This window comes from Malaclemys terrapin, chromosome 1 (assembly GCF_027887155.1).
Source record: "Malaclemys terrapin pileata isolate rMalTer1 chromosome 1, rMalTer1.hap1, whole genome shotgun sequence".
Classification (NCBI taxonomy): domain Eukaryota; kingdom Metazoa; phylum Chordata; order Testudines; family Emydidae; genus Malaclemys; species Malaclemys terrapin.
The window spans coordinates 340,133,170-340,151,483 of record NC_071505.1 but is presented as its reverse complement, the minus strand read 5'-3'; the positions used below and the strand labels follow the sequence as shown (position 1 = coordinate 340,151,483).

Below are 18,314 nucleotides of genomic sequence, written 5' to 3'. Positions count from 1 at the left end.
AGTTTAGTTCCTTAAGGACCAAGCTGAAGATTATAACTTTTAAGACCTGATGTCCTAAGTTGTATTTGGGAGCAGGGATAATAATTTCACTGTTTTCTTGAACGTGCAGGTGAGTTTGTCCACTCTTGTTCCAGCTCAGACTAGAAACATTTTATAAAAATATATGGGCCTGATTCTCATTTCCACTAAGGTCCTCTTTACATCGCTCTGGCAATATGAAAGGGCCTTAAAGTGGGTGTAAGTGAAATTAAACTTACTTACACTTAAGGCTCCTTAGTGAGTCAGTGAAGAAGTAAGGAGGACCCAGTGATGTGCAGTCCTTGCTTACATGAGTAGCTCCAAGTCCAATTAGACTACTTCTGCAGAGTCCGCAAAATCAGGCCCTAATTTCCTACCTGATAAGATATAAAAAAATTGACATTTTAAAATGGTACAAAATAATTAGATAACTTTTAGATGTAGCTTTACTAGAAATTAAGCAAATTTGATATGGTTAAATGTTACCGCTTCAGATACTATGAATTGCTGCTGAGAAGAAATACAACCATTCAGTTCGATAGGTGTTGGTAATAAATGCCGGTGTCTTTCCTAAGTGGGGACTCTGTAAAGCTGTAAAATTATCCATATAATTTGACACATTCTGTGTGTGGCTGATGTCACTGAAGGTTCTTTCGTTTGTGACCCTCCTTACGGACAGGTTTACAATCTGGGGCTTGTGATATGTAATCATATTTGAAGTTTATTAAAAGGTCAGTTGTGAAGAAAATTATGGAGAATTACAAACTCAGTCATCTGATCTGTGAGCTGTGGCTGAGTTTTAACATGGTTCCTGCCTTACTATGCATATGGGGAAATTAAAATGTCTAAGTACATAAATTTTTGTGGCATCTAGAGACCATGCTGATAGCAGCATTCAGTAAACTTTGTCCATGTCGGATTCTGAACAATTGGTTAAAAACAAGTGTCAATTGTTAAAGTAATTTAAAAACAGCGAGACCCCTAGTTACACAGATCTTCTGTCTACTGATGTTTTCAGTCACTACCAGAATAGATGACCATAGAGTCAGTATCTGTGCCAAGACTAATTCAGAAGATCGTCCTCTTCACTGTGCATATTTGATAAACAGCCATTCTTCTGTGTTTCTGCTTATAAGACAATGTGTTGTATATGGGAATAGCCAGAGGGAAATGCAGCTGCTATGATAGTTGGCTGTCTGTCTGTACAAAGTGAGGAATTGTGAGTGTCTCTGCAAATTTCACTCTATACTGTACCAGAAAATTAATTTTTCTTGTAGTTCCTTCAAGTGAATTTGAGCGGGTATGAATATTTTTTAAATAAACAATGAAAAATAAATCCAAGATTCAAAATTCAACACCAAAAATTAGAGTGCAGAAGTATTTCAAACCCAATCATTTAAACTAATGAAGTGACTTAAGTAGGTAAGTAAGGAACAATAAAGAGAGGAGCTCAAATCACCAATGAGGTCTAGTAGTGCTATTGATCACCAACATCTGACAGTGCTAGCCATGATGACAGAGAAATTAGGAGTTCCAGAAATTAAAATTCTAGACAGTATTTGAGAACTATTTCTAACATGCTCCATAAAGACAAAGCAATTTGAGATTCCAGCCCTTTCTTTTCCTAAAATGAACATGGAGGCATAGAGAGGCAAAGCTATAGCTTGTCCATAACTCCATCCTAAAATGCCTGGCCTCAGCTACTTTGACAACCCCATGGGTGTTTTAGTGTATTAAAGAGAAAATTCACTGCTGTAGTAGTAATCTGAAGTGAAGCTGTGATCCCAAAAATGGATATCACATTGCAATCCAAATGCACAATAAATAAATATCCAACTCCCTAAAGGAACTTACTCAATGAATTGTTAATTTCAACAGTACAGAATGTCTTTACAATTACTTCTTCCATATGAAAAGTGATTCAAATAAAGACTATTTCCGTTATGCCTAGTCTCAACGGACAAATTAAATGGAGCTTTATTTGCCAACAGTAAAATATTTTAGTGTAGAGAATTTACCTTTAGCCAACAATTTGTGATGGATTGTTATTTTCCCAAGATTGTCAAGAGGCCCAGATGACACTGGAAATCCTGGCACCCCTTTCTCCATGCATACATCCTAGAACCAGCCTCTCTGTGATGAAAATGGATCTTTTATTTTTAATTGACAACTTCGTGTTGCCTTATGTTTGATGAGGTGTTCCCCTGGCCTTTCACACACCATAATGGTAATTGGTATGTACAGAGAACTCAAGCTGATCCTCCTGATCATTTTGCATCATTGCATTTTTCACCCATGCTTCTCTTCCTTGGCAGAAGAAAGAATTGAACTAGGAGAGGTAAGAAGCAGCACACTACTGGACATAAGGTGCCTCAAAATGTGTGTAATTAAAAAAAAAAAAAAAAAACAACAACAAAAAAAACCCCACAACCCTCACCATATGGGGCCTCCATACAGACACCATGTGCCAACCCTCCATATGGACTTCAGGAAATATGCCCAAATTTACCCTTTTTTACCCTCTCACTTGCCAGTATAACCCTGCTTCTTATTTTAGCTGGGAGTTCCGAGATTAGCAGTAGTGAGGTGATAGAAAAAAATTAGGTGAAAGCAGTTTTTGAAACAGACACATGCTCTTTATTTATTAACAAGGTGAACCAAAAAGGCTTTGAACAATAAGGCAATAAATTATTGACATTAAAGTAAAAAATAGGGATTTTAGGTTAAAAATGTTCAGAATTTTTGATAAATTACAATAGCAGAATCATGCAGTTAAATGAACAATAGTGACTAAACTAAGCCCTTCCTTGGGTTGTTTTTACTTTTGACATGAAGTATGAAGTATTATGTTTCAGTTAACCCAATAACAGGTCAGGGTCCTCTTGGAATCTCTTGATCAGAACAAAAGAATGTCCTTGGAATTATAGTGTGTGTGTTTTGGTTTTTTTTTTTTGTTTTTTGTTTTAAACAATGTCTTGTTCACAATCGGGTCAGTTCTGGGGGCTTCCAAGGGTTATAGCCACCCCAAAATTTGCCTCAGCCACGCCGTAGCACAGAGGTGGACAAACTATGGCCTGCGGGACCATCCTGACCAGCCCCCGAACTCCTGGCCCGGGAGGCTAGCCTCTACCCCTCCCCCATTGTCCTCCCTCCCCCGCAGCCTCAGCTCGCTCGCTCCGCCACCGGCGCAATGCTCTGGGTGGCGGGGCTGTGAGCTCCTGGGGTAGCGCAGCTGGAGAGCCCGGCCTGACCCTGTGCTGTGTGGTGGTGGCAGCGTGGCCCAGCTCCAGCACCACCAGTGCTCCAGGCAGCGTGGTAAGGGGGCACGGAGCAGGGAGGGTTGGATAGAGGGCAGGGGAGTTCGGGGTGGTGGTCAGGGTGTGGGGGTGGGATAGGAGGTTGGATGGGGTAGGGGTCCGGGGGGGGGGGGGGGCGTCAGGAATGAGAGGAGGGGTTGGATGGGGTGGTGGGGGTCCAGGGCGATCAGGGGATAGGAAGCGGGGGGGGGTGGATGGGGCAGGAGTCCGGGGGGGGGGTTGGATGGGGCAGGAGTCCCGGGGGAGGGCAGATAAGAGGTGGGGAGCCGGCCCGCAGCCCTCCATACAATTTATGAGACCCGATGCAGCTCTCAGGCCAAAAACTTTGCCCGCCCCTGCTGTAGCAGCTACTGCTCTCCGGCCACCCAGCTCTGAAGACAGAGCCAAGAGAGCGGCGGCTGCTGGCCGGGAACCCAGCTCCAGCAGCTGCAGAGAAGTAAGCCCAGGTGGAGGGTCAGGGGGCCCAGAACAGCCCCCAGCCCGTGTCCCCACCTACTGGAGCCACCCACAGCAGGTGGAAGGTCCGGGGCTTCCCGCAGCAGCCTGTACTGACCTACTCTGGCCCCGGCTCCTGTGCCCCACCCCCCACAGTAGCTGCTACCCGAGGGCTCAGCCGGCCCCGGAGCCAGGTGCCCCAACCCTGGCAGCACTTATTGGCTGTGAGCAGCCAGCGCCCGACGCTGCCAGGCTCTGGCTTGCAGTCCGATCTCGCCATGGAGGGGGGCCAGGCCTTGTGGCAAGGGGGGGGCACAGCCCCCCCAGTTTTCTGTCTGGTCCATCTCAGCTCCCCCACTGGGAAGAGGCTGGTGCCGCTCCTGTTCACAATTTAAAAAAAAAAATGCCATCTTTCTGAAATGCAAGGGCAGTCCCAGCTGACTCTTAATAACTAAAATTAAATGAGTTGTTCTATATAATAACAAAACAGGCACCAAATTTGTCTGATGCTTTTCTTGAGTGCTACTGTTTAGATGTCAGCTATCTGAAACTTAAGTCATGCATATCCCAGAAAAGGGTTTGATCACAAGGTAGGTCTTGCAATGTGACATTGGCATGGTAGCATCGTATTTTGAACTTTTAAAAAGTACTGGAAGAGATTTTTAGGTGTGCTTTGTGTTAGTGGTTTGCATGTAGTGTATGTTTACTTCTTTCTATTCTTTGTCAAACAGTTATTTTTTGACTAGAAAAACGCGTTCAGCTTTTATTAGGTTCAAGGGAGTGAGCATTTCTTACTGCCAAAACTACAAGTGTGCAATCTGTATCCAGCATAATTGCATGTACGAGTATATACAAGCTGCATACTTGCCTCTGTAAGACAAATCCTGCACCTGTAATAGCCTTTTGGACAAAAGTTGGAGACATGACTACAAATTAAATACAGTAATTTTTTTGAGAACCAGCATATAATTGCTAGTCTCTCAACTTTGCAACCAGTCAGTGACTTCATGTTCTTTGGGTGACCAGGTATTTTGTTTGCTTGCTTTAAAAGACTGAGTTTTAGCACTTGACACTGTTTTCACTGTACTCCAAGCTGAGAAACTAAAGCAGAAAGTTCATCTATATTTAGCTCAGCTTGTTGAGCCCTTTCTTGGCTCTCTAGCCAGCAGAAGCAGATTAGTTTTCCTCTTTTTGAAAGATGTTAAATCAAGTCAGATACCTTGCAACAAATGAAGACCCCAATCCTAAACACTTGGCGCATGTGAGTGGTCCCGGTGAAGTAATTGGAAATCGGTGGGATTGCTCCCATGTTTAAAATTAAGCATCTTTTATTAAACATTGTTTGTATTATCATGATGCCTCGGAGCCCCTGTCATGGCCTAGGACTGCATTGTGCTAGGTGCTGTACAAACATAGAACAAAAACAGTCCCTGCCCGCAAAGCGCTTCCAACCTAAATATAAGACAAAAGAAAACCAATCGCTATAGACAGCCCAACAGGAGTACAGAAAACAATGAGACAGTTTTGGTCAGCATGATAGGCAGTAACCCCCGCACACCAATAGCCTGACTGTTGTCAAGTGTGTTTTTATAGGCTTTGTGGCAAAAGAGTTTTAAGGAGGGATTTGAAGGAGAATAATGAGTTAGCTTTTTATGGTTGTCTCTGCTCAAGTGTGAAGGGCAGCATGGGAGAAAGCACAAAGGTGCTTGTTAGTGAATTTATTGAGCGAGAGAGAGACTAATATAGTCTGCCACCATCAGATGCGGGAGTCAAACTTTCGATACTGTATGAAAGATAGGTAGGGTGGGAATAGGTCCTGAAGGGTCTTGAAAGTGAAGACAAGTAGATTGTTTGATACACTAGAGCAGTGGTTCTCAACCTTTCCAGACTACTGTACCTCTTTCAGGAGTTAGATTTGTCTTGCTTACCCCCAAGTTTCACCTCACTTATAAACTACTTGCTGACAAAATCAGACATAAAAGTACAAAAGTGTCACAGCCACACTATTACTGAAAGATTGCTGACTTTCTCATTTTGTCGGTATGAAATTTTAGTTTGTACTAACTTTGCCAGTGCTATTTATGTAGCCTGTTGTAAAACTAGGCAAATAGCTAGATGAGTTGATGTACCCCCGGCAAGACTCCTGTATGCCCCCAGGGGTACATGTACTCCTGATTGAGAACCACTACAGTAGAGCACATGCCTAAGTGTTTCCAGGATAGGGATCTAAGTTGAAGACTTATCTGGTAAACAGGATTTGAAAGTTAATGTTTGTAAATGTTTTTGACAGTGCAAATGAGATTGTAAACTTTCTTCTTAGTGAGCTCTTCTCAGGAAGCAATGTGTCTTTGTATTTGTTCATGCAGCACTTGATTGAGGTGTCTGGGGGCTGGTCCACACTAACCCCCCACTTCGAACTAAGATACGCAACTTCAGCTACGTGAATACTCTGAAACTCTTCCCTTCTTGTGTACCACACAATCTTCTTTTTTTTTTTTTATTGAAATCTCTTGATAAAATACTACTACTACTACTACTACTTTCACGTGGCCTTTGAGGCAACAGCTATCTTCCTCTAGTCTGTGTCTAAGAGTGTACAAAACTAAATGGTGTACCAGGTTACACTAATGAAGAAAGAATGTTTTCCTGTGGTACTAGGCATAGAATGAGTTATGGATTGAAATTAAACAAAAATATTAGACTGATCAAGAAACTTTCTGGTAGTGAGATCCATTGGCCTGAGACATAGTCATACAAGAAAGCACTAGAGAGTGTACTGTAAGGGACAGTTCTGCATTGGCAATGGGGGTGAACAAGATGACCTAGGTATATTTCTTCCAACTCTAATGCCTATTTTTGGAGGGGGAGGGGGAGTATTGAGATTGGATCAGAAAGGAACAGAGGGTCCTGTGGCACCTTTAAGACTAACAGAAGTATTGGAGCATAAGCTTTCGTGGGTGAATGCCCACTTCATCAGAAAGGAATGATCTCTATAGGGTTATCACTGTTCAGTATACCAAGAGCAAAATTTGTCCAGAACTGGATAAATAGTTAAGGAATATTGCAAGATATGCTTTCTGGAAAGGATGGGGACTGAGTAGGTGGTAAAACTTAGTCATTTTTGTCCTAAATGTATTGATTTATACATAAATGCATTGGATAATCTGCTACGACAGTAATGCAAAAAAAATTTTTAAATGGGAGACGGAGATGATAGGTAAATATGGAACAACTTGTCTCCTATATCCAGACTGAACAGGATCGATTCAGTACAAAACTGGGAAACCTTCAGATTCTTGACTTCTGATATCACTTTATCTGATGGGAGGGGAGAGATTTACTTTCTCAATTACTGGAGCAAGTCTGAGTTGACATAATGGTAGCGCAGTATCATCAACAAATATCTCTGATATAGAATCCTTAGTCTGAAACTTGGCATGTGAAGTACTGGGGGAGAGAACTTTTTGATCCCAGGTAAATATGTGTACCATATTTTGTTAACTCTTTAAAATCGATATGAAATTGTAATTTGATTTTCCATTTTGTATTTTTTTTTAAATATATAATGTTTTAAAATGCCGTTTTTTGAACAAAGCCTAAATGATCCATCACATCATATGAAATGCCTATTTTTAAATACTGCCTAAAATGCATATTTATCTGGGAAACTAAGGATAGCAGTTTATTTTGGGGGCATTTATTCTTTTTCAGCTCCATGATATTGTGCCGTGGTGAATAATACTTACTTCAAGAATGTCTTTCATTTAAAAAAAAAAAAAAAATCTATGTCTCACATTGTCTCCCTGGTAAAGATGACTTGTCTTCAAAATAGTAAATTGTAAATTCTTTAACTTCAATTTGCTTTTATAGTCAGTTTTCCACAACACAGTATCATGACAAAGCTTATGAAAAACAGCGCTTTTCCCTCTTTGTTGTCTCATTTCATACCAACAAGGGCCCAGGCAAGGAATTTACAAGAACCTGATAATTATGAATTAAATAAAGTTGTCAGGTTGCTAAGTAACAGTATTATACATAGAGACAGCCCCAAAATCCTTAGCACACTACTCACTTTCTGATTTGTGTTCCAGAGTCGACAACTGGAATCTGAAACCGGGACAACGGAGGAGCACAGCCTAAACAAGGAAGCCCGGAAGTGGGCCACCCGTGTGGCACGTGAGCACAAAAACATCATCCATAATCAGCGGGTAAGTTGAAAATAAATAAATGCATCAGGTGACATGAGAAAAATACAAACAAACTAAAGAGATGCTAAATTAAAATCTATTACATGGATTATAATAATTTGAATTTAATGTTGAAGTGCACAGGAGGGATGGACACCTCGTATCATGTTTTAGTGAGACTACCAGCAGCATTGACTTGACAATTTTTGTGATTATTTTTCTCACTGGGGCTTCGCTTCAAGAAAGCACCTCTATTCACACTAGCACTTAAGAATATGCTGAAGTCAGGGGGCATTAAACACATGCTTAAAATTAAGTAAATATTTAAGTGTTTTCCAGAATCAGAGAGTTATTTTGTTAATTTACTTTGAGGATTATGATGATTATTGTTTTGTTTTCTCCAGCTGTCTTTTAATCCTCTCACCCAAAAGCACTTTGTGCTCTTGCAGACATACAAATCCGGAATGCAAGTTGCCCCAACCAGTCAAGCCATACTCACACAAAATAAATCACCCATCCTACCTTGTCTTACCACTCATCTCTCAACTCACTCCTTCAACAAGCACTGTAAAGTATATGGGTTTTGATGGGGTTGTCTTCAGGTGTAAAGATCATCATGAGAACAAGAGTGTGAAGTGTCACTTGAACGTTCGATCATAGTTGTAACATCATGATGCTTTACTAGGATTTTGGGGCATTTTCAGAATAGTTTTCCTATGATATAATTTCACCTAGAAAAGATTGAACTTTTTAAATGGGATTGCATCAGTCTGCAGAGTTTTTATCCTGCAGTGTAGCACTACTCATCACTCTGGCATCTGAATGATTAGTTCCGTGAATTGTCTTAGATACTATCTTATAGACAGTGCACATGAATGTACCAAGTATATGGCATCTTTCTCTTATTTTTTGATAGGCACTTGAGGAGTTAGAATGCCATGGCCCCGTGGTGTCTGAACAAAGCCGAGCAGAACTGGAACAGAAAATAGATGAAGCCAGAGAGAGTATCCGCAAAGCCGAGGTGAGAGAGAAATTGTTCTGGCATGTTTTTTGGTTCCTTAGGCAGTGGCATGTCTATTACAACAGCTTAATTTGTGTGTGAAAAATCCAGACTTCTAGCATCAAAGGATCAGGGAACTTTAAATTAAGACATGGCATTTCTCTTTGATTTCATTCCACTAAAATCATGACATCAATTTAGTGCAAGGCTCAAGAGATTAGATGAGCAATAAAAAAAATAAAATAAAATCCTCCTGGCGATATTGATGATTAAATTTACTATATTTTTTTTTCCACTGTCCCCTGATCAAGAAGGTAGGAATTTCAGCTTCTGTCTTCTCTCAAGTTACATAGATGGTAAAACAACCTGAAATTTAAACTGTTTCATCACACCTAAAGGAACGAATATCAGAAAATGTTAGTCATAAATCTGCCTTTAGGTTTGGGGCCCTTTGTAGCAGCTAACCATATGTTCACTTGCACTGACTATGCAGCAGTATTTAGATAGATGGATGGAAGGAAGGAAGGAAAACAGGTTAAGTAATCTTTCTGGTATCTTTCTGCATTTTGTGCTCCCCAAACATACTGTTGAAAAGGTCATAGCGGGTTATGAGGCCTGTTCCAGATTAATGAAGAGATTGTGAAGAAAGGAAATATAGTGCCTTCATTTTTAGCTAGGCAATATTATGTTGCTAAAAGTGAACTTTTATGGTCACTGATTCAAGAAAACCCATTGGCAAGAACAGAAACTGATCTGTTAGACTTTCATCTGAGTGGGATGCATAATTAAAGCTGTAGAGCAAACATAATTATTTTATTTCATTTAAGTGGCTTCTCATATTGCCAGACAGTCAAGGTACCTGGTGTGATTAGGAATGTGACTTACTATTTGGGATGTGAGGTAGGAGAAACTTGAGTAATAGGAGTTTCCAGTTTATGGTATGATAAGCTTTCAAACTTACACAGAGCTCTTCTTCAGGTCTGGGAGTGTCACAGCTAAATACAAGATAGAACACATTGTTTAGCATGAATATTTAACACATTTCAAGGGACCTTTCAGGGTCATATGGTCGATTAACACCCCTCCAGTCATAGGGAGGAACAGAGGGGAGGGAAGCATCTGGGCAGGGGAGGGGGTGTTTGTGGGATATAGATTGTTATAATATCTATGGCTTCTGTGTAATAAAGCTTGTCTCTCTCACCAATAGAAGTTGGTCCAATAAAAGAGATTACCTCCCCCACCTTGTCTCTCAAGAGAAAGGCAGTTCTTCTGAGATACTTAACTAAAATAATTTTAGACAGAAATCACAAATTGACTAAGCCAAGGCACAGGAGGGTTTACATACAATTGAAAGTAGAGAGAAAAAGGCCAAGAGGCAGAAGATATATAGGAAAAAAAGACGTGGGATGAGAACTGGACCTTGTAGTATACCATAGAGGAGAATGGTTTTGTTCCAGAATTGGAACTGTTGGCAGAGAAAGCTTGATTTATGGAGGAGCAGAAGCACAGCAGGAGGGAACTACACACCTAGAGGAAAAAGAGAGCTGCACATTCCAGTTTTACTTCACCTCATGAGGAACAAGTGGAGAGTAATGTACACATGACACACTAAACACTAGAAAATAGAAGAATGAGTAGAGGGCATACAATATTATTTTATATAAGATGTGATACACTGTATCTGGTACAAAGCTGACACTGAAAACTAAAGTATTTGCACTGTCTCCCCTGCTTCCTTAGCACAGTCTGGTATTTTGTAATTGAGACCTTTCTCTGTCCTGCCCAGTGTGAGATCACATTCTATTTTACAAAAGAAGATGGTGAAAGTGCCAGGTCCTTGAGTCTAAGTATCCTTCAGTGGTTAGTTGAGCTTCTCTAACCCTTTCTTGCTTCTCTTTTGATGAATGCTTTTCACTGTATACACCAAAGAAATGTGAAGTGCTCTCATAGATTTCTTGAATGATGGGTATGTAAACTGCTTCATATGTTTGTGAACCTTGTGTGGCCACAGAATTTACTTAGTGTTTAATAAAAAAGTTTACCTGAGCCCAAATAATTGAGCCTTTAAACTTTTCAACTGAATTTTCCTCTTGGCCCTCCCCTTTTGTCATCTGCAGTCCCCAGCAATCACCTGTCCATGTCAGAAATCTTTAAAGGGGCACTGTCAGGTAGTTTTAGGCTCATAATTTGTTTTGTAAAAAAACAAAATCTTTGCAAAGATAAGCTGCAGTAGAAAAATGTCCATGAACTTTAAGTTTTCAGTGGAAACCTCTCTTGCAGGATTTGAAACCCAAACATTTGCAACGCTCTGCTAATTCAGGAGAACCAGCAAGTGAAACTGAGAGAGACAAACTGTAAACAAAAGAAGTTGAATCAGTATCTGTAATTGCCCCAGTAGCGCAAAAAGTAAAATCAACACCATTAGGGCTCTCAGATGTAGTATTATTTTTTTATTTTTATTTTTTTTTTAATGTATGGGATTATGTGGCGTCCAGTCCAGTCCCGGTCCTCCCATACCAGTTTCTCAAGCCGTGTACTCCAGAGAACAAGTTGCTGCTAGCTTGTAGGTAGCAGGAGAAGGAGAACGCTCCTGTTATAGCTCTGTGCCCCATGCTTTTCTCTGTCCCTCCTCTCCTAGGAACAAAAAGGGGGTCTAAAGAGCTGGCAGGAGCCAACAGTAGATTTTAGTTAGGGAAGAGGAGGGAGCCATTCTGCAGGGCCCACGCATAATTCACAGGCACAAGGAGAAGGGAGGTGGGAGCAGAGCTGGGCCCAGGCAGCTGAGCTCTTTCTGGTCCCTCCTCTCCTTTTTCCTCCTTTGTGAATTGTCAGGTCCTCCCCTTTCTCCCCCTGACCCTATCCAAAATGTTCTCTTAGCTTCTGGGTAGCTCCCCCTCCTTCTCTTTCATGATCCTTTGCAGACAGGGGAGAGAGGAACAGATAGGCCTATAACAAGAGCAAAAGCAACTTGGGATCAGGCTGGCCCCTGCAACAGCAGCGGCCACCCCCACCCCAAGATAGAGAGGAATCAACAGGTATTCAATTTGGAGGAGTCTTGCCTTAACAGAAAGGGAGAAAGGGAACCCTGCATTAAGTATGCAGGAGGGAAACATGAATTAGTGTGGGGATGGGAGAAGCATGAATATTATGGAGGAGCTGCTTTAATTTTGGGGGGGGGGGGTAACCTGGAAAATGGCTCCTCCCTCCCTATGTCTCCCTTTCTCTGGGGCCCACAAGAAGGCTCAAGAGCCTTCCCCTCACCAGATCCCCACCCTCAGCCCCAAATGACCAAAATATGACAACTGCATTTTGTTTCATGTTCACACAGGACACTACAGATCTCACTGGTTTTTAAGGCTCAAACTAGTTTTTAAACAATGTTTTTGTTGTATGACTCAAACCCATTTTGCAGTCCGTAATAGGCCAGTGTGACCCTTCCATCAACCTGTAATGGATTGCAAAAGCTGGCCCATTGGACTCGCCCAATGAAAAAAATCCATTAAAAAACAGTGTTTTTTATTTAAACCTATTCATATTTAATTCTTATTCAAGTAATTGGATGTTGACGATGCTCAGCATATTGCACCATTGGGCCTTATGTGGGCAGCCCAAACCAGATCACTCTCATGCACTGAGATTCAGGATATTATCACCTTGCCAAGTTATATCCTTCCTTTTGCAAAACTGTAGGGAATGCTGGGGTATTTGTAAACAGGGCTGATATTTATTCTGCCATCTCCTGAAAATGTCTGATATCAGCATACGGATTATAATAGGATAAGTCATATTTTAGATTCACGTTATCAGTCAATGGACTTTGCTTGCTAATTAGATGAGAGGAAGGTTGGTTGATGCTCTATTATTTGTTGTCAGACCGGTCAGTGCTGAGAAGTGGAAAAGTCCCATCCCTCCTAATTTAGTACAAAAGTCTCAGAGAGAGTAGTCAAGCTAACAAGCGTATATATTGCAGGAGAGACCAAATCAGCTACCTTCATTAAAAATTGGGATCCTTTCCTTACCGGAATAGATTAAAAATACCCTTCACTGGCTCCAAACTAGAGTGACAGGAATATGGAGAATTGCAACTTTCTCCCACAGTAAGATGTGGAGACTGGATCGAAAAATTTGGATTGATGTTTATCACTGGTTTAAAAAAAAAATACTTTAATGGAGTTTTTCCCCACTGGTGCAGGATATTTTTAGAGACTTGTTAGTTCAGTTTATTTATTTACTCATCCCTTTTGCCTGGGGCAGGCTCCTTGATGAAGTCAGGGAAATCAGAACTCACCCTCAAATTGTTCTCATTTAATTAGCGAATATACAGCGGCTCTATTTAATTGATGTAAAACACTTCCTTTGTTTGTTACTATGCTCCACTTAAAGATGAGCAAAGTTATGATAATTCGAAAATCAGAACATGCCTGATGTGAGCATCGGCACTGAACAAGATGTTCTACCCACAATGGTTGATACTGAGGGCTTGGCTACATGGCAAGTTACTGCACTGCACGTCAGAGTGTGATTCTACAGGGCACTGCCTTGCTGCCCAGGAATGTCCTGTGTGAACACTGCTACACCACAGCAGAAGTCCCAGTGTGCAGCTGTGCATACTTTTACTTGTAAGTACAGTATGCTAAGCCTTGCTGTGAGACTTCCGCTGGGCTGTAGCAGTGTCCATGTTTCATATTTTCATAGAGGGACCATTAAATCATTTAGTCTGACCTCCTGTATTTATGTGGGACCTTACTGCTCAGCGAGCTTGTGTATTGTAGAGTCACGTCCTGGCTTGCTGTGTAAACAAGCCCTGAATCTTAAAGCTTAGATTCTGGGGAATTGTGTAAAAAAAATCTATTGAAGGAATTCTCTCACAGGCAAGAAAAGCCTTAACCACTCTTTATTTAAGTGATGGTAAAAGCTTTCCCATTTGATTGTGACAAAGAAAAACACATATAAGGCAAAAGCGTTTTAGTTTGAATAGAAGAGAATGGAACATACATGGCTGAAAAGGAGTATATGTTGCCCCTTTTTATTTTATTTTTTTTAAAGTGCCCTTGAAATTCTGTTGCCCTATACTGTCACTTAGGAAAATAAGATGTTTATATTGCCTCTTTGCACTTATTCAACAAAGGGAGGAAAATATGCCAGAACAACTGTATATTAAATGCTCATCTTTGAGGATGACAACATTGAGGAAACTTTCTGGACGTTTTATAGCTTTTAGTTCAGGCTATGAAGGTGATCTGAAGGGGATCTGGTTGTCCTTAAAATAGCTTTCCTTTTCTCCCTAGACTGCTTCCCTTTACCTTAATTTTTCCTCTCCATTTGACATTACTACATCTACTGATCTGTATCGCAGAAGCAAGTAAGAGGTAGTAAAATCTGAAGCTGTTCACTTGGATTCCCTATTCTTTTTTTAATCTACATAAAATCCTGTCTTCTGGACTCTTCTGCTAGATTATTTGATTATTTTGTCTTTCTCTCACTCTCCTCTCTGTCCAGTGCTGGCTCCAGCATTTCTGCCACCCCAAGAAAAAAAAAAAAGCCGCGATCGGCAGCCGGGGGAAGCCACGATCGGCGGCAGCAGTTCAACGGGGGTCCTTCGCTCCCCCAAATTGCCGCAGGTGCCGCCCCTCTCCCTTGGCCGCCCCAAGCACCTGCTTGTTAAGCAGGTGCCTGGAGCCGGCCCTCTCTCTGTCTCAGTCGAAATAGAGCGATGGTGGGCAACCTGCGGTCCACTGGAAGCTGCAGGCGGCCGTGCAAGTGTAAACAAACTGTCTGATGGCCCGCCAGCAGATTACACTGACGGGCCGCAGGTTGCCCACCACTGATATAGAGCCTCTCACTTAGATCACCTTTTGTTAGGTATCGCCCGATAATATAACTGGTTGTAAGGCTAAAGAAATTTCTCTTGACCTGGAAGAGAGAATACCCATCTGTGCTGAGACACCTTTGCTCTGGTAGGAGAACAGGGACTCCATATTAATTAATCCTATTTTCATTTACATTTTGCCTCATAATTAGGATATCTATAGCTGTCAAGAGACTGTTTGTACCAGATTAGATTTGATTAAGACTCATTATGGTGCTGTTTTCTTCATTTGATTAGTTCAAGAGTTTAGTAGAGCCAAACACCACTTAAATCCATCTTTAATTGTAAATTGGGGACTACTTTTCCCCTCCCCTTATTTTAGTTCATGGATAATTAAGGTCTGACTGGAACAATTCTGTTTTACTAGTTGTGCATCTGCTATTGTAACCCACACACTCCTGGGTGTGGTGCTCTATTCCATCTAGTGGCACCAAGACCACTTATTCATAGATTCTAGGACTGGAAGGGACCATATGCATCCAAAGAAGTGGACTGTAGTCCACGAAAGCTTATGCTCTAATAAATTTGTTAGTCTCTAAGGTGCCACAAGTACTCCTGTTCTTCTTTTTGCGGATACAGACTAACACGGCTGTTACTCTGAAACGAGAGGTCATAGAGTCCAGTCCCCTGCCAGTCCTAGATAAATGTCTATCAGGGATGGTCTAGACAGTATTTGGTTCTGCCAGAACCAAATACTGTCTAGACCATCCCTGATAGACATTTATCTAACCTACTCTTAAATATCTCCAGAGATGGAGATGGAGATTCCACAACCTCCTTAGGCAATTTATTCCAGTGTTTAACCACCCTGACACTTAAAGAGAGATTAATGAGTTTGCTCTACAGCCTTAGTTAACAGCTAGTTGGCTTTTAGCTCATGCTGTACAGGCTCATGCACTGAGCTCCAGAGGCCCCAGGTTCAATCCCGCCCACCAACGACCAGGGTCTGTCAGCATTACACTATCGCAGAGTATAATCTATTAATTATGTGCCCCTTCTGATTTTACTGTATCTCATTTCAGTGATCAGACTGTTATTGTTTGCACATTTTTGCTGCTGTATCTTTCCACCTTACTGCTGATTTAAGTGGTGGTGTTCTCAGCTCATAATAATTGTGAGAAAATCTAATTCCCTTTGCTTCTGCCAAAAGAATTAAGTGGAATAAGGAAATCAACAGAAAATTCAATTTGTGAAATATCACTTGCGTCTGTCGATGGTTTTGCTAAGAAAACTCACACTCAGGAGAATCGTGTGAAGTAAATAAATTGCCTATCCAATAAGAAATCTGTATGATCCTATCAATCTTTCCATAAGTAGATGACTGATTTGAAAACCCAGTGTTACTTTGACATCTACAGATCATGAATTTTAAATTGGCTTAGTGGGAAATAGTTTAAGTACAACTAGACAAATAAGAATTTTATTTTAAGGATGATATGGTCAAAAGTTACATCATGGTATTATGAAGAGGCATAAACAAATCTGCAGTACTTGATCAGCTCTCATCCTGGTCACAATGTTGCAAAAATTCATTAACTATGTTTGAGAATCAATGACACCTTGCAGTGATAAACTTCAGTGATGATTTTTTTTTTTTTCTAAGCAACTGCTACAAACAAGATGCATGTATACAGTGATTCCAAACCTTGGTAAATATTTAACACTATATCTTGTTGATACCCAAATTTAGAGACAGGTTTGCCAACTAGGGGAGGAGACCTTGAGGGATTTATGTGGCTCAGTGAGAATAGTTAGATTGTTCATCAGTGGACATTCCACAGCTGAAAGTTGATTTATTTCTGAAGATTATTTTTTTTATTGCAGGGTTGGCAGGATGTTTTCAAGTTGGTAGAAAATAGATGAGATTTAAAAGTTTAAAGATTCATGAAGAGAGAACTATTAAATTGTTTGTCTGATTTCTTACTATGTGCTTGAGTGCTAGGTACTCTTAAATCCACCTTAAAAACAAAATATTAATTTATTCATGATTAAAATACTGTGTGAATCAATGTGCCAGGATGGATCTTGGTACTGCAAAACTTAAGCATCACTATTCTAGGATCTCGAGACTGCGGGGAATATCTCAGAATTTCCTGTATTCTTGTAAGTGCATCTGGGATTAGTCTGGTCTAAGATAACTGTTAAAGTAGCTTTCTGTGTAATTCTCCTTTCCTGTAACACACATGAATTCTTGACTTTTGTAGGAATTGGCATCCTTTAGTGTAGTTCTTTCCTTCATCTTTGGAATGTGGATCATGGTTTTCAGTGCTCCCTTGCTTCTCAGATACATAGTTTGAATTTGGCAATGTTCACTTTCAGTTTGTGGTGTTAAAAATACAGATTGTTTGAAGACCTTTTGTGCCTTTAACATATGGATCATCTCCAAAACCCGCTTGAGCTGTTGGCTAACTTACTGTGAATTCCAGTTGAAGGAATGGTATTTTCAGTTTTGTGTTCTCTGCAAAGCCATGATTTTTTTGAAATGCTAAGTTGATTCACATTTCTTCATCTGATTTTGTTTTTTAATCTTGAAGTAGTATCCTTTAACTGTATCCATTTCCCATACAAATGTCTCAGATTGATTATAGGTTTGGAAATAATTCTGAGAACCCTCTGTGTTAAAAGTAAAGATAACATCAGTAATTCAGAAGTTTTTGTGACCTGTTTTCCACATTCAATTTCTTTCTAAATTAATAACTTGCTTGACACCACAATTAAAATGTTACAGAAGACATGGAAGACGATAGGTTAAATCAGTTGGTTATGATACCATTTGCAATAGGACTGTTCGCTTTATAAATGGTCACAAATAAAACTTAAAAAGCGCATTCTTCATTTGCAAAGATCTGGTTTTTCATTGTGGATCCAATGTTGCTTCAAGATATTAATCAGAGTTCTTATTTACATTGGAAGCTGAAGTAAGCGCGTACCATACTTTTGCACCCAGATAGTCATTCATTTTTCAATTGTTCAATTTTTAAAGCTTTTCTTTTGAAAAGCTCTGTTGCTTTTCATACTGTGGAAATCATTCTGTTGAGGAATGTCCAGAGGAACATCAGTTTGTTTAATGGCTGTGCTGCATAAACTTAAAAGTAAGGCTGGCAGTGCACCAGAAGGATTTTGGAACCTCTAACAAACTCTGTATATTTTTATAAATGAATGTCTAAAACAAGTGGTTGCACCAATAAAGGAAAATAGTTTATATAAAATTTAGCATTTTGTAACTATATTAAGATATTGTTTTGATATTGCAATAAAATGCTAATGAACAGGAAGATTAAAGTTTTTCAAAAGAACTTCAGAAAACACAACACTACTTCAGGGACAGTATGGAAAATTCATAATATGGCTTGCACACCAGGCCTTCATAATCCTGCAAAGCACACAATTGCAGGCCCTTCACTTCCCCCAAATTTAAGTGAATAAGAAATGAAAAGGAGAAATCTGTGGCGGAATTGGGGTGGTGGGGGAGAAGTTTACTTTCATGG

The 18,314-nt window shown here is 40.4% G+C and overlaps 1 protein-coding gene across 5 annotated transcripts in view; it reads left to right on the top strand.

Moving 5' to 3' along the window:
* Positions 1-18,314, top strand: part of FCHSD2 (FCH and double SH3 domains 2) — a 238,866-nt gene that overhangs the window by 198,091 nt on the left and 22,461 nt on the right. For all 5 annotated transcript variants that reach the window (XM_054015857.1, XM_054015856.1, XM_054015855.1 and 2 more), the window contains 2 exons: positions 7,862-7,978; positions 8,874-8,978. In XM_054015857.1, coding sequence (XP_053871832.1) covers positions 7,862-7,978; positions 8,874-8,978 — 222 coding nt within the window. The remainder of the gene's footprint in view (positions 1-7,861; positions 7,979-8,873; positions 8,979-18,314) is intronic.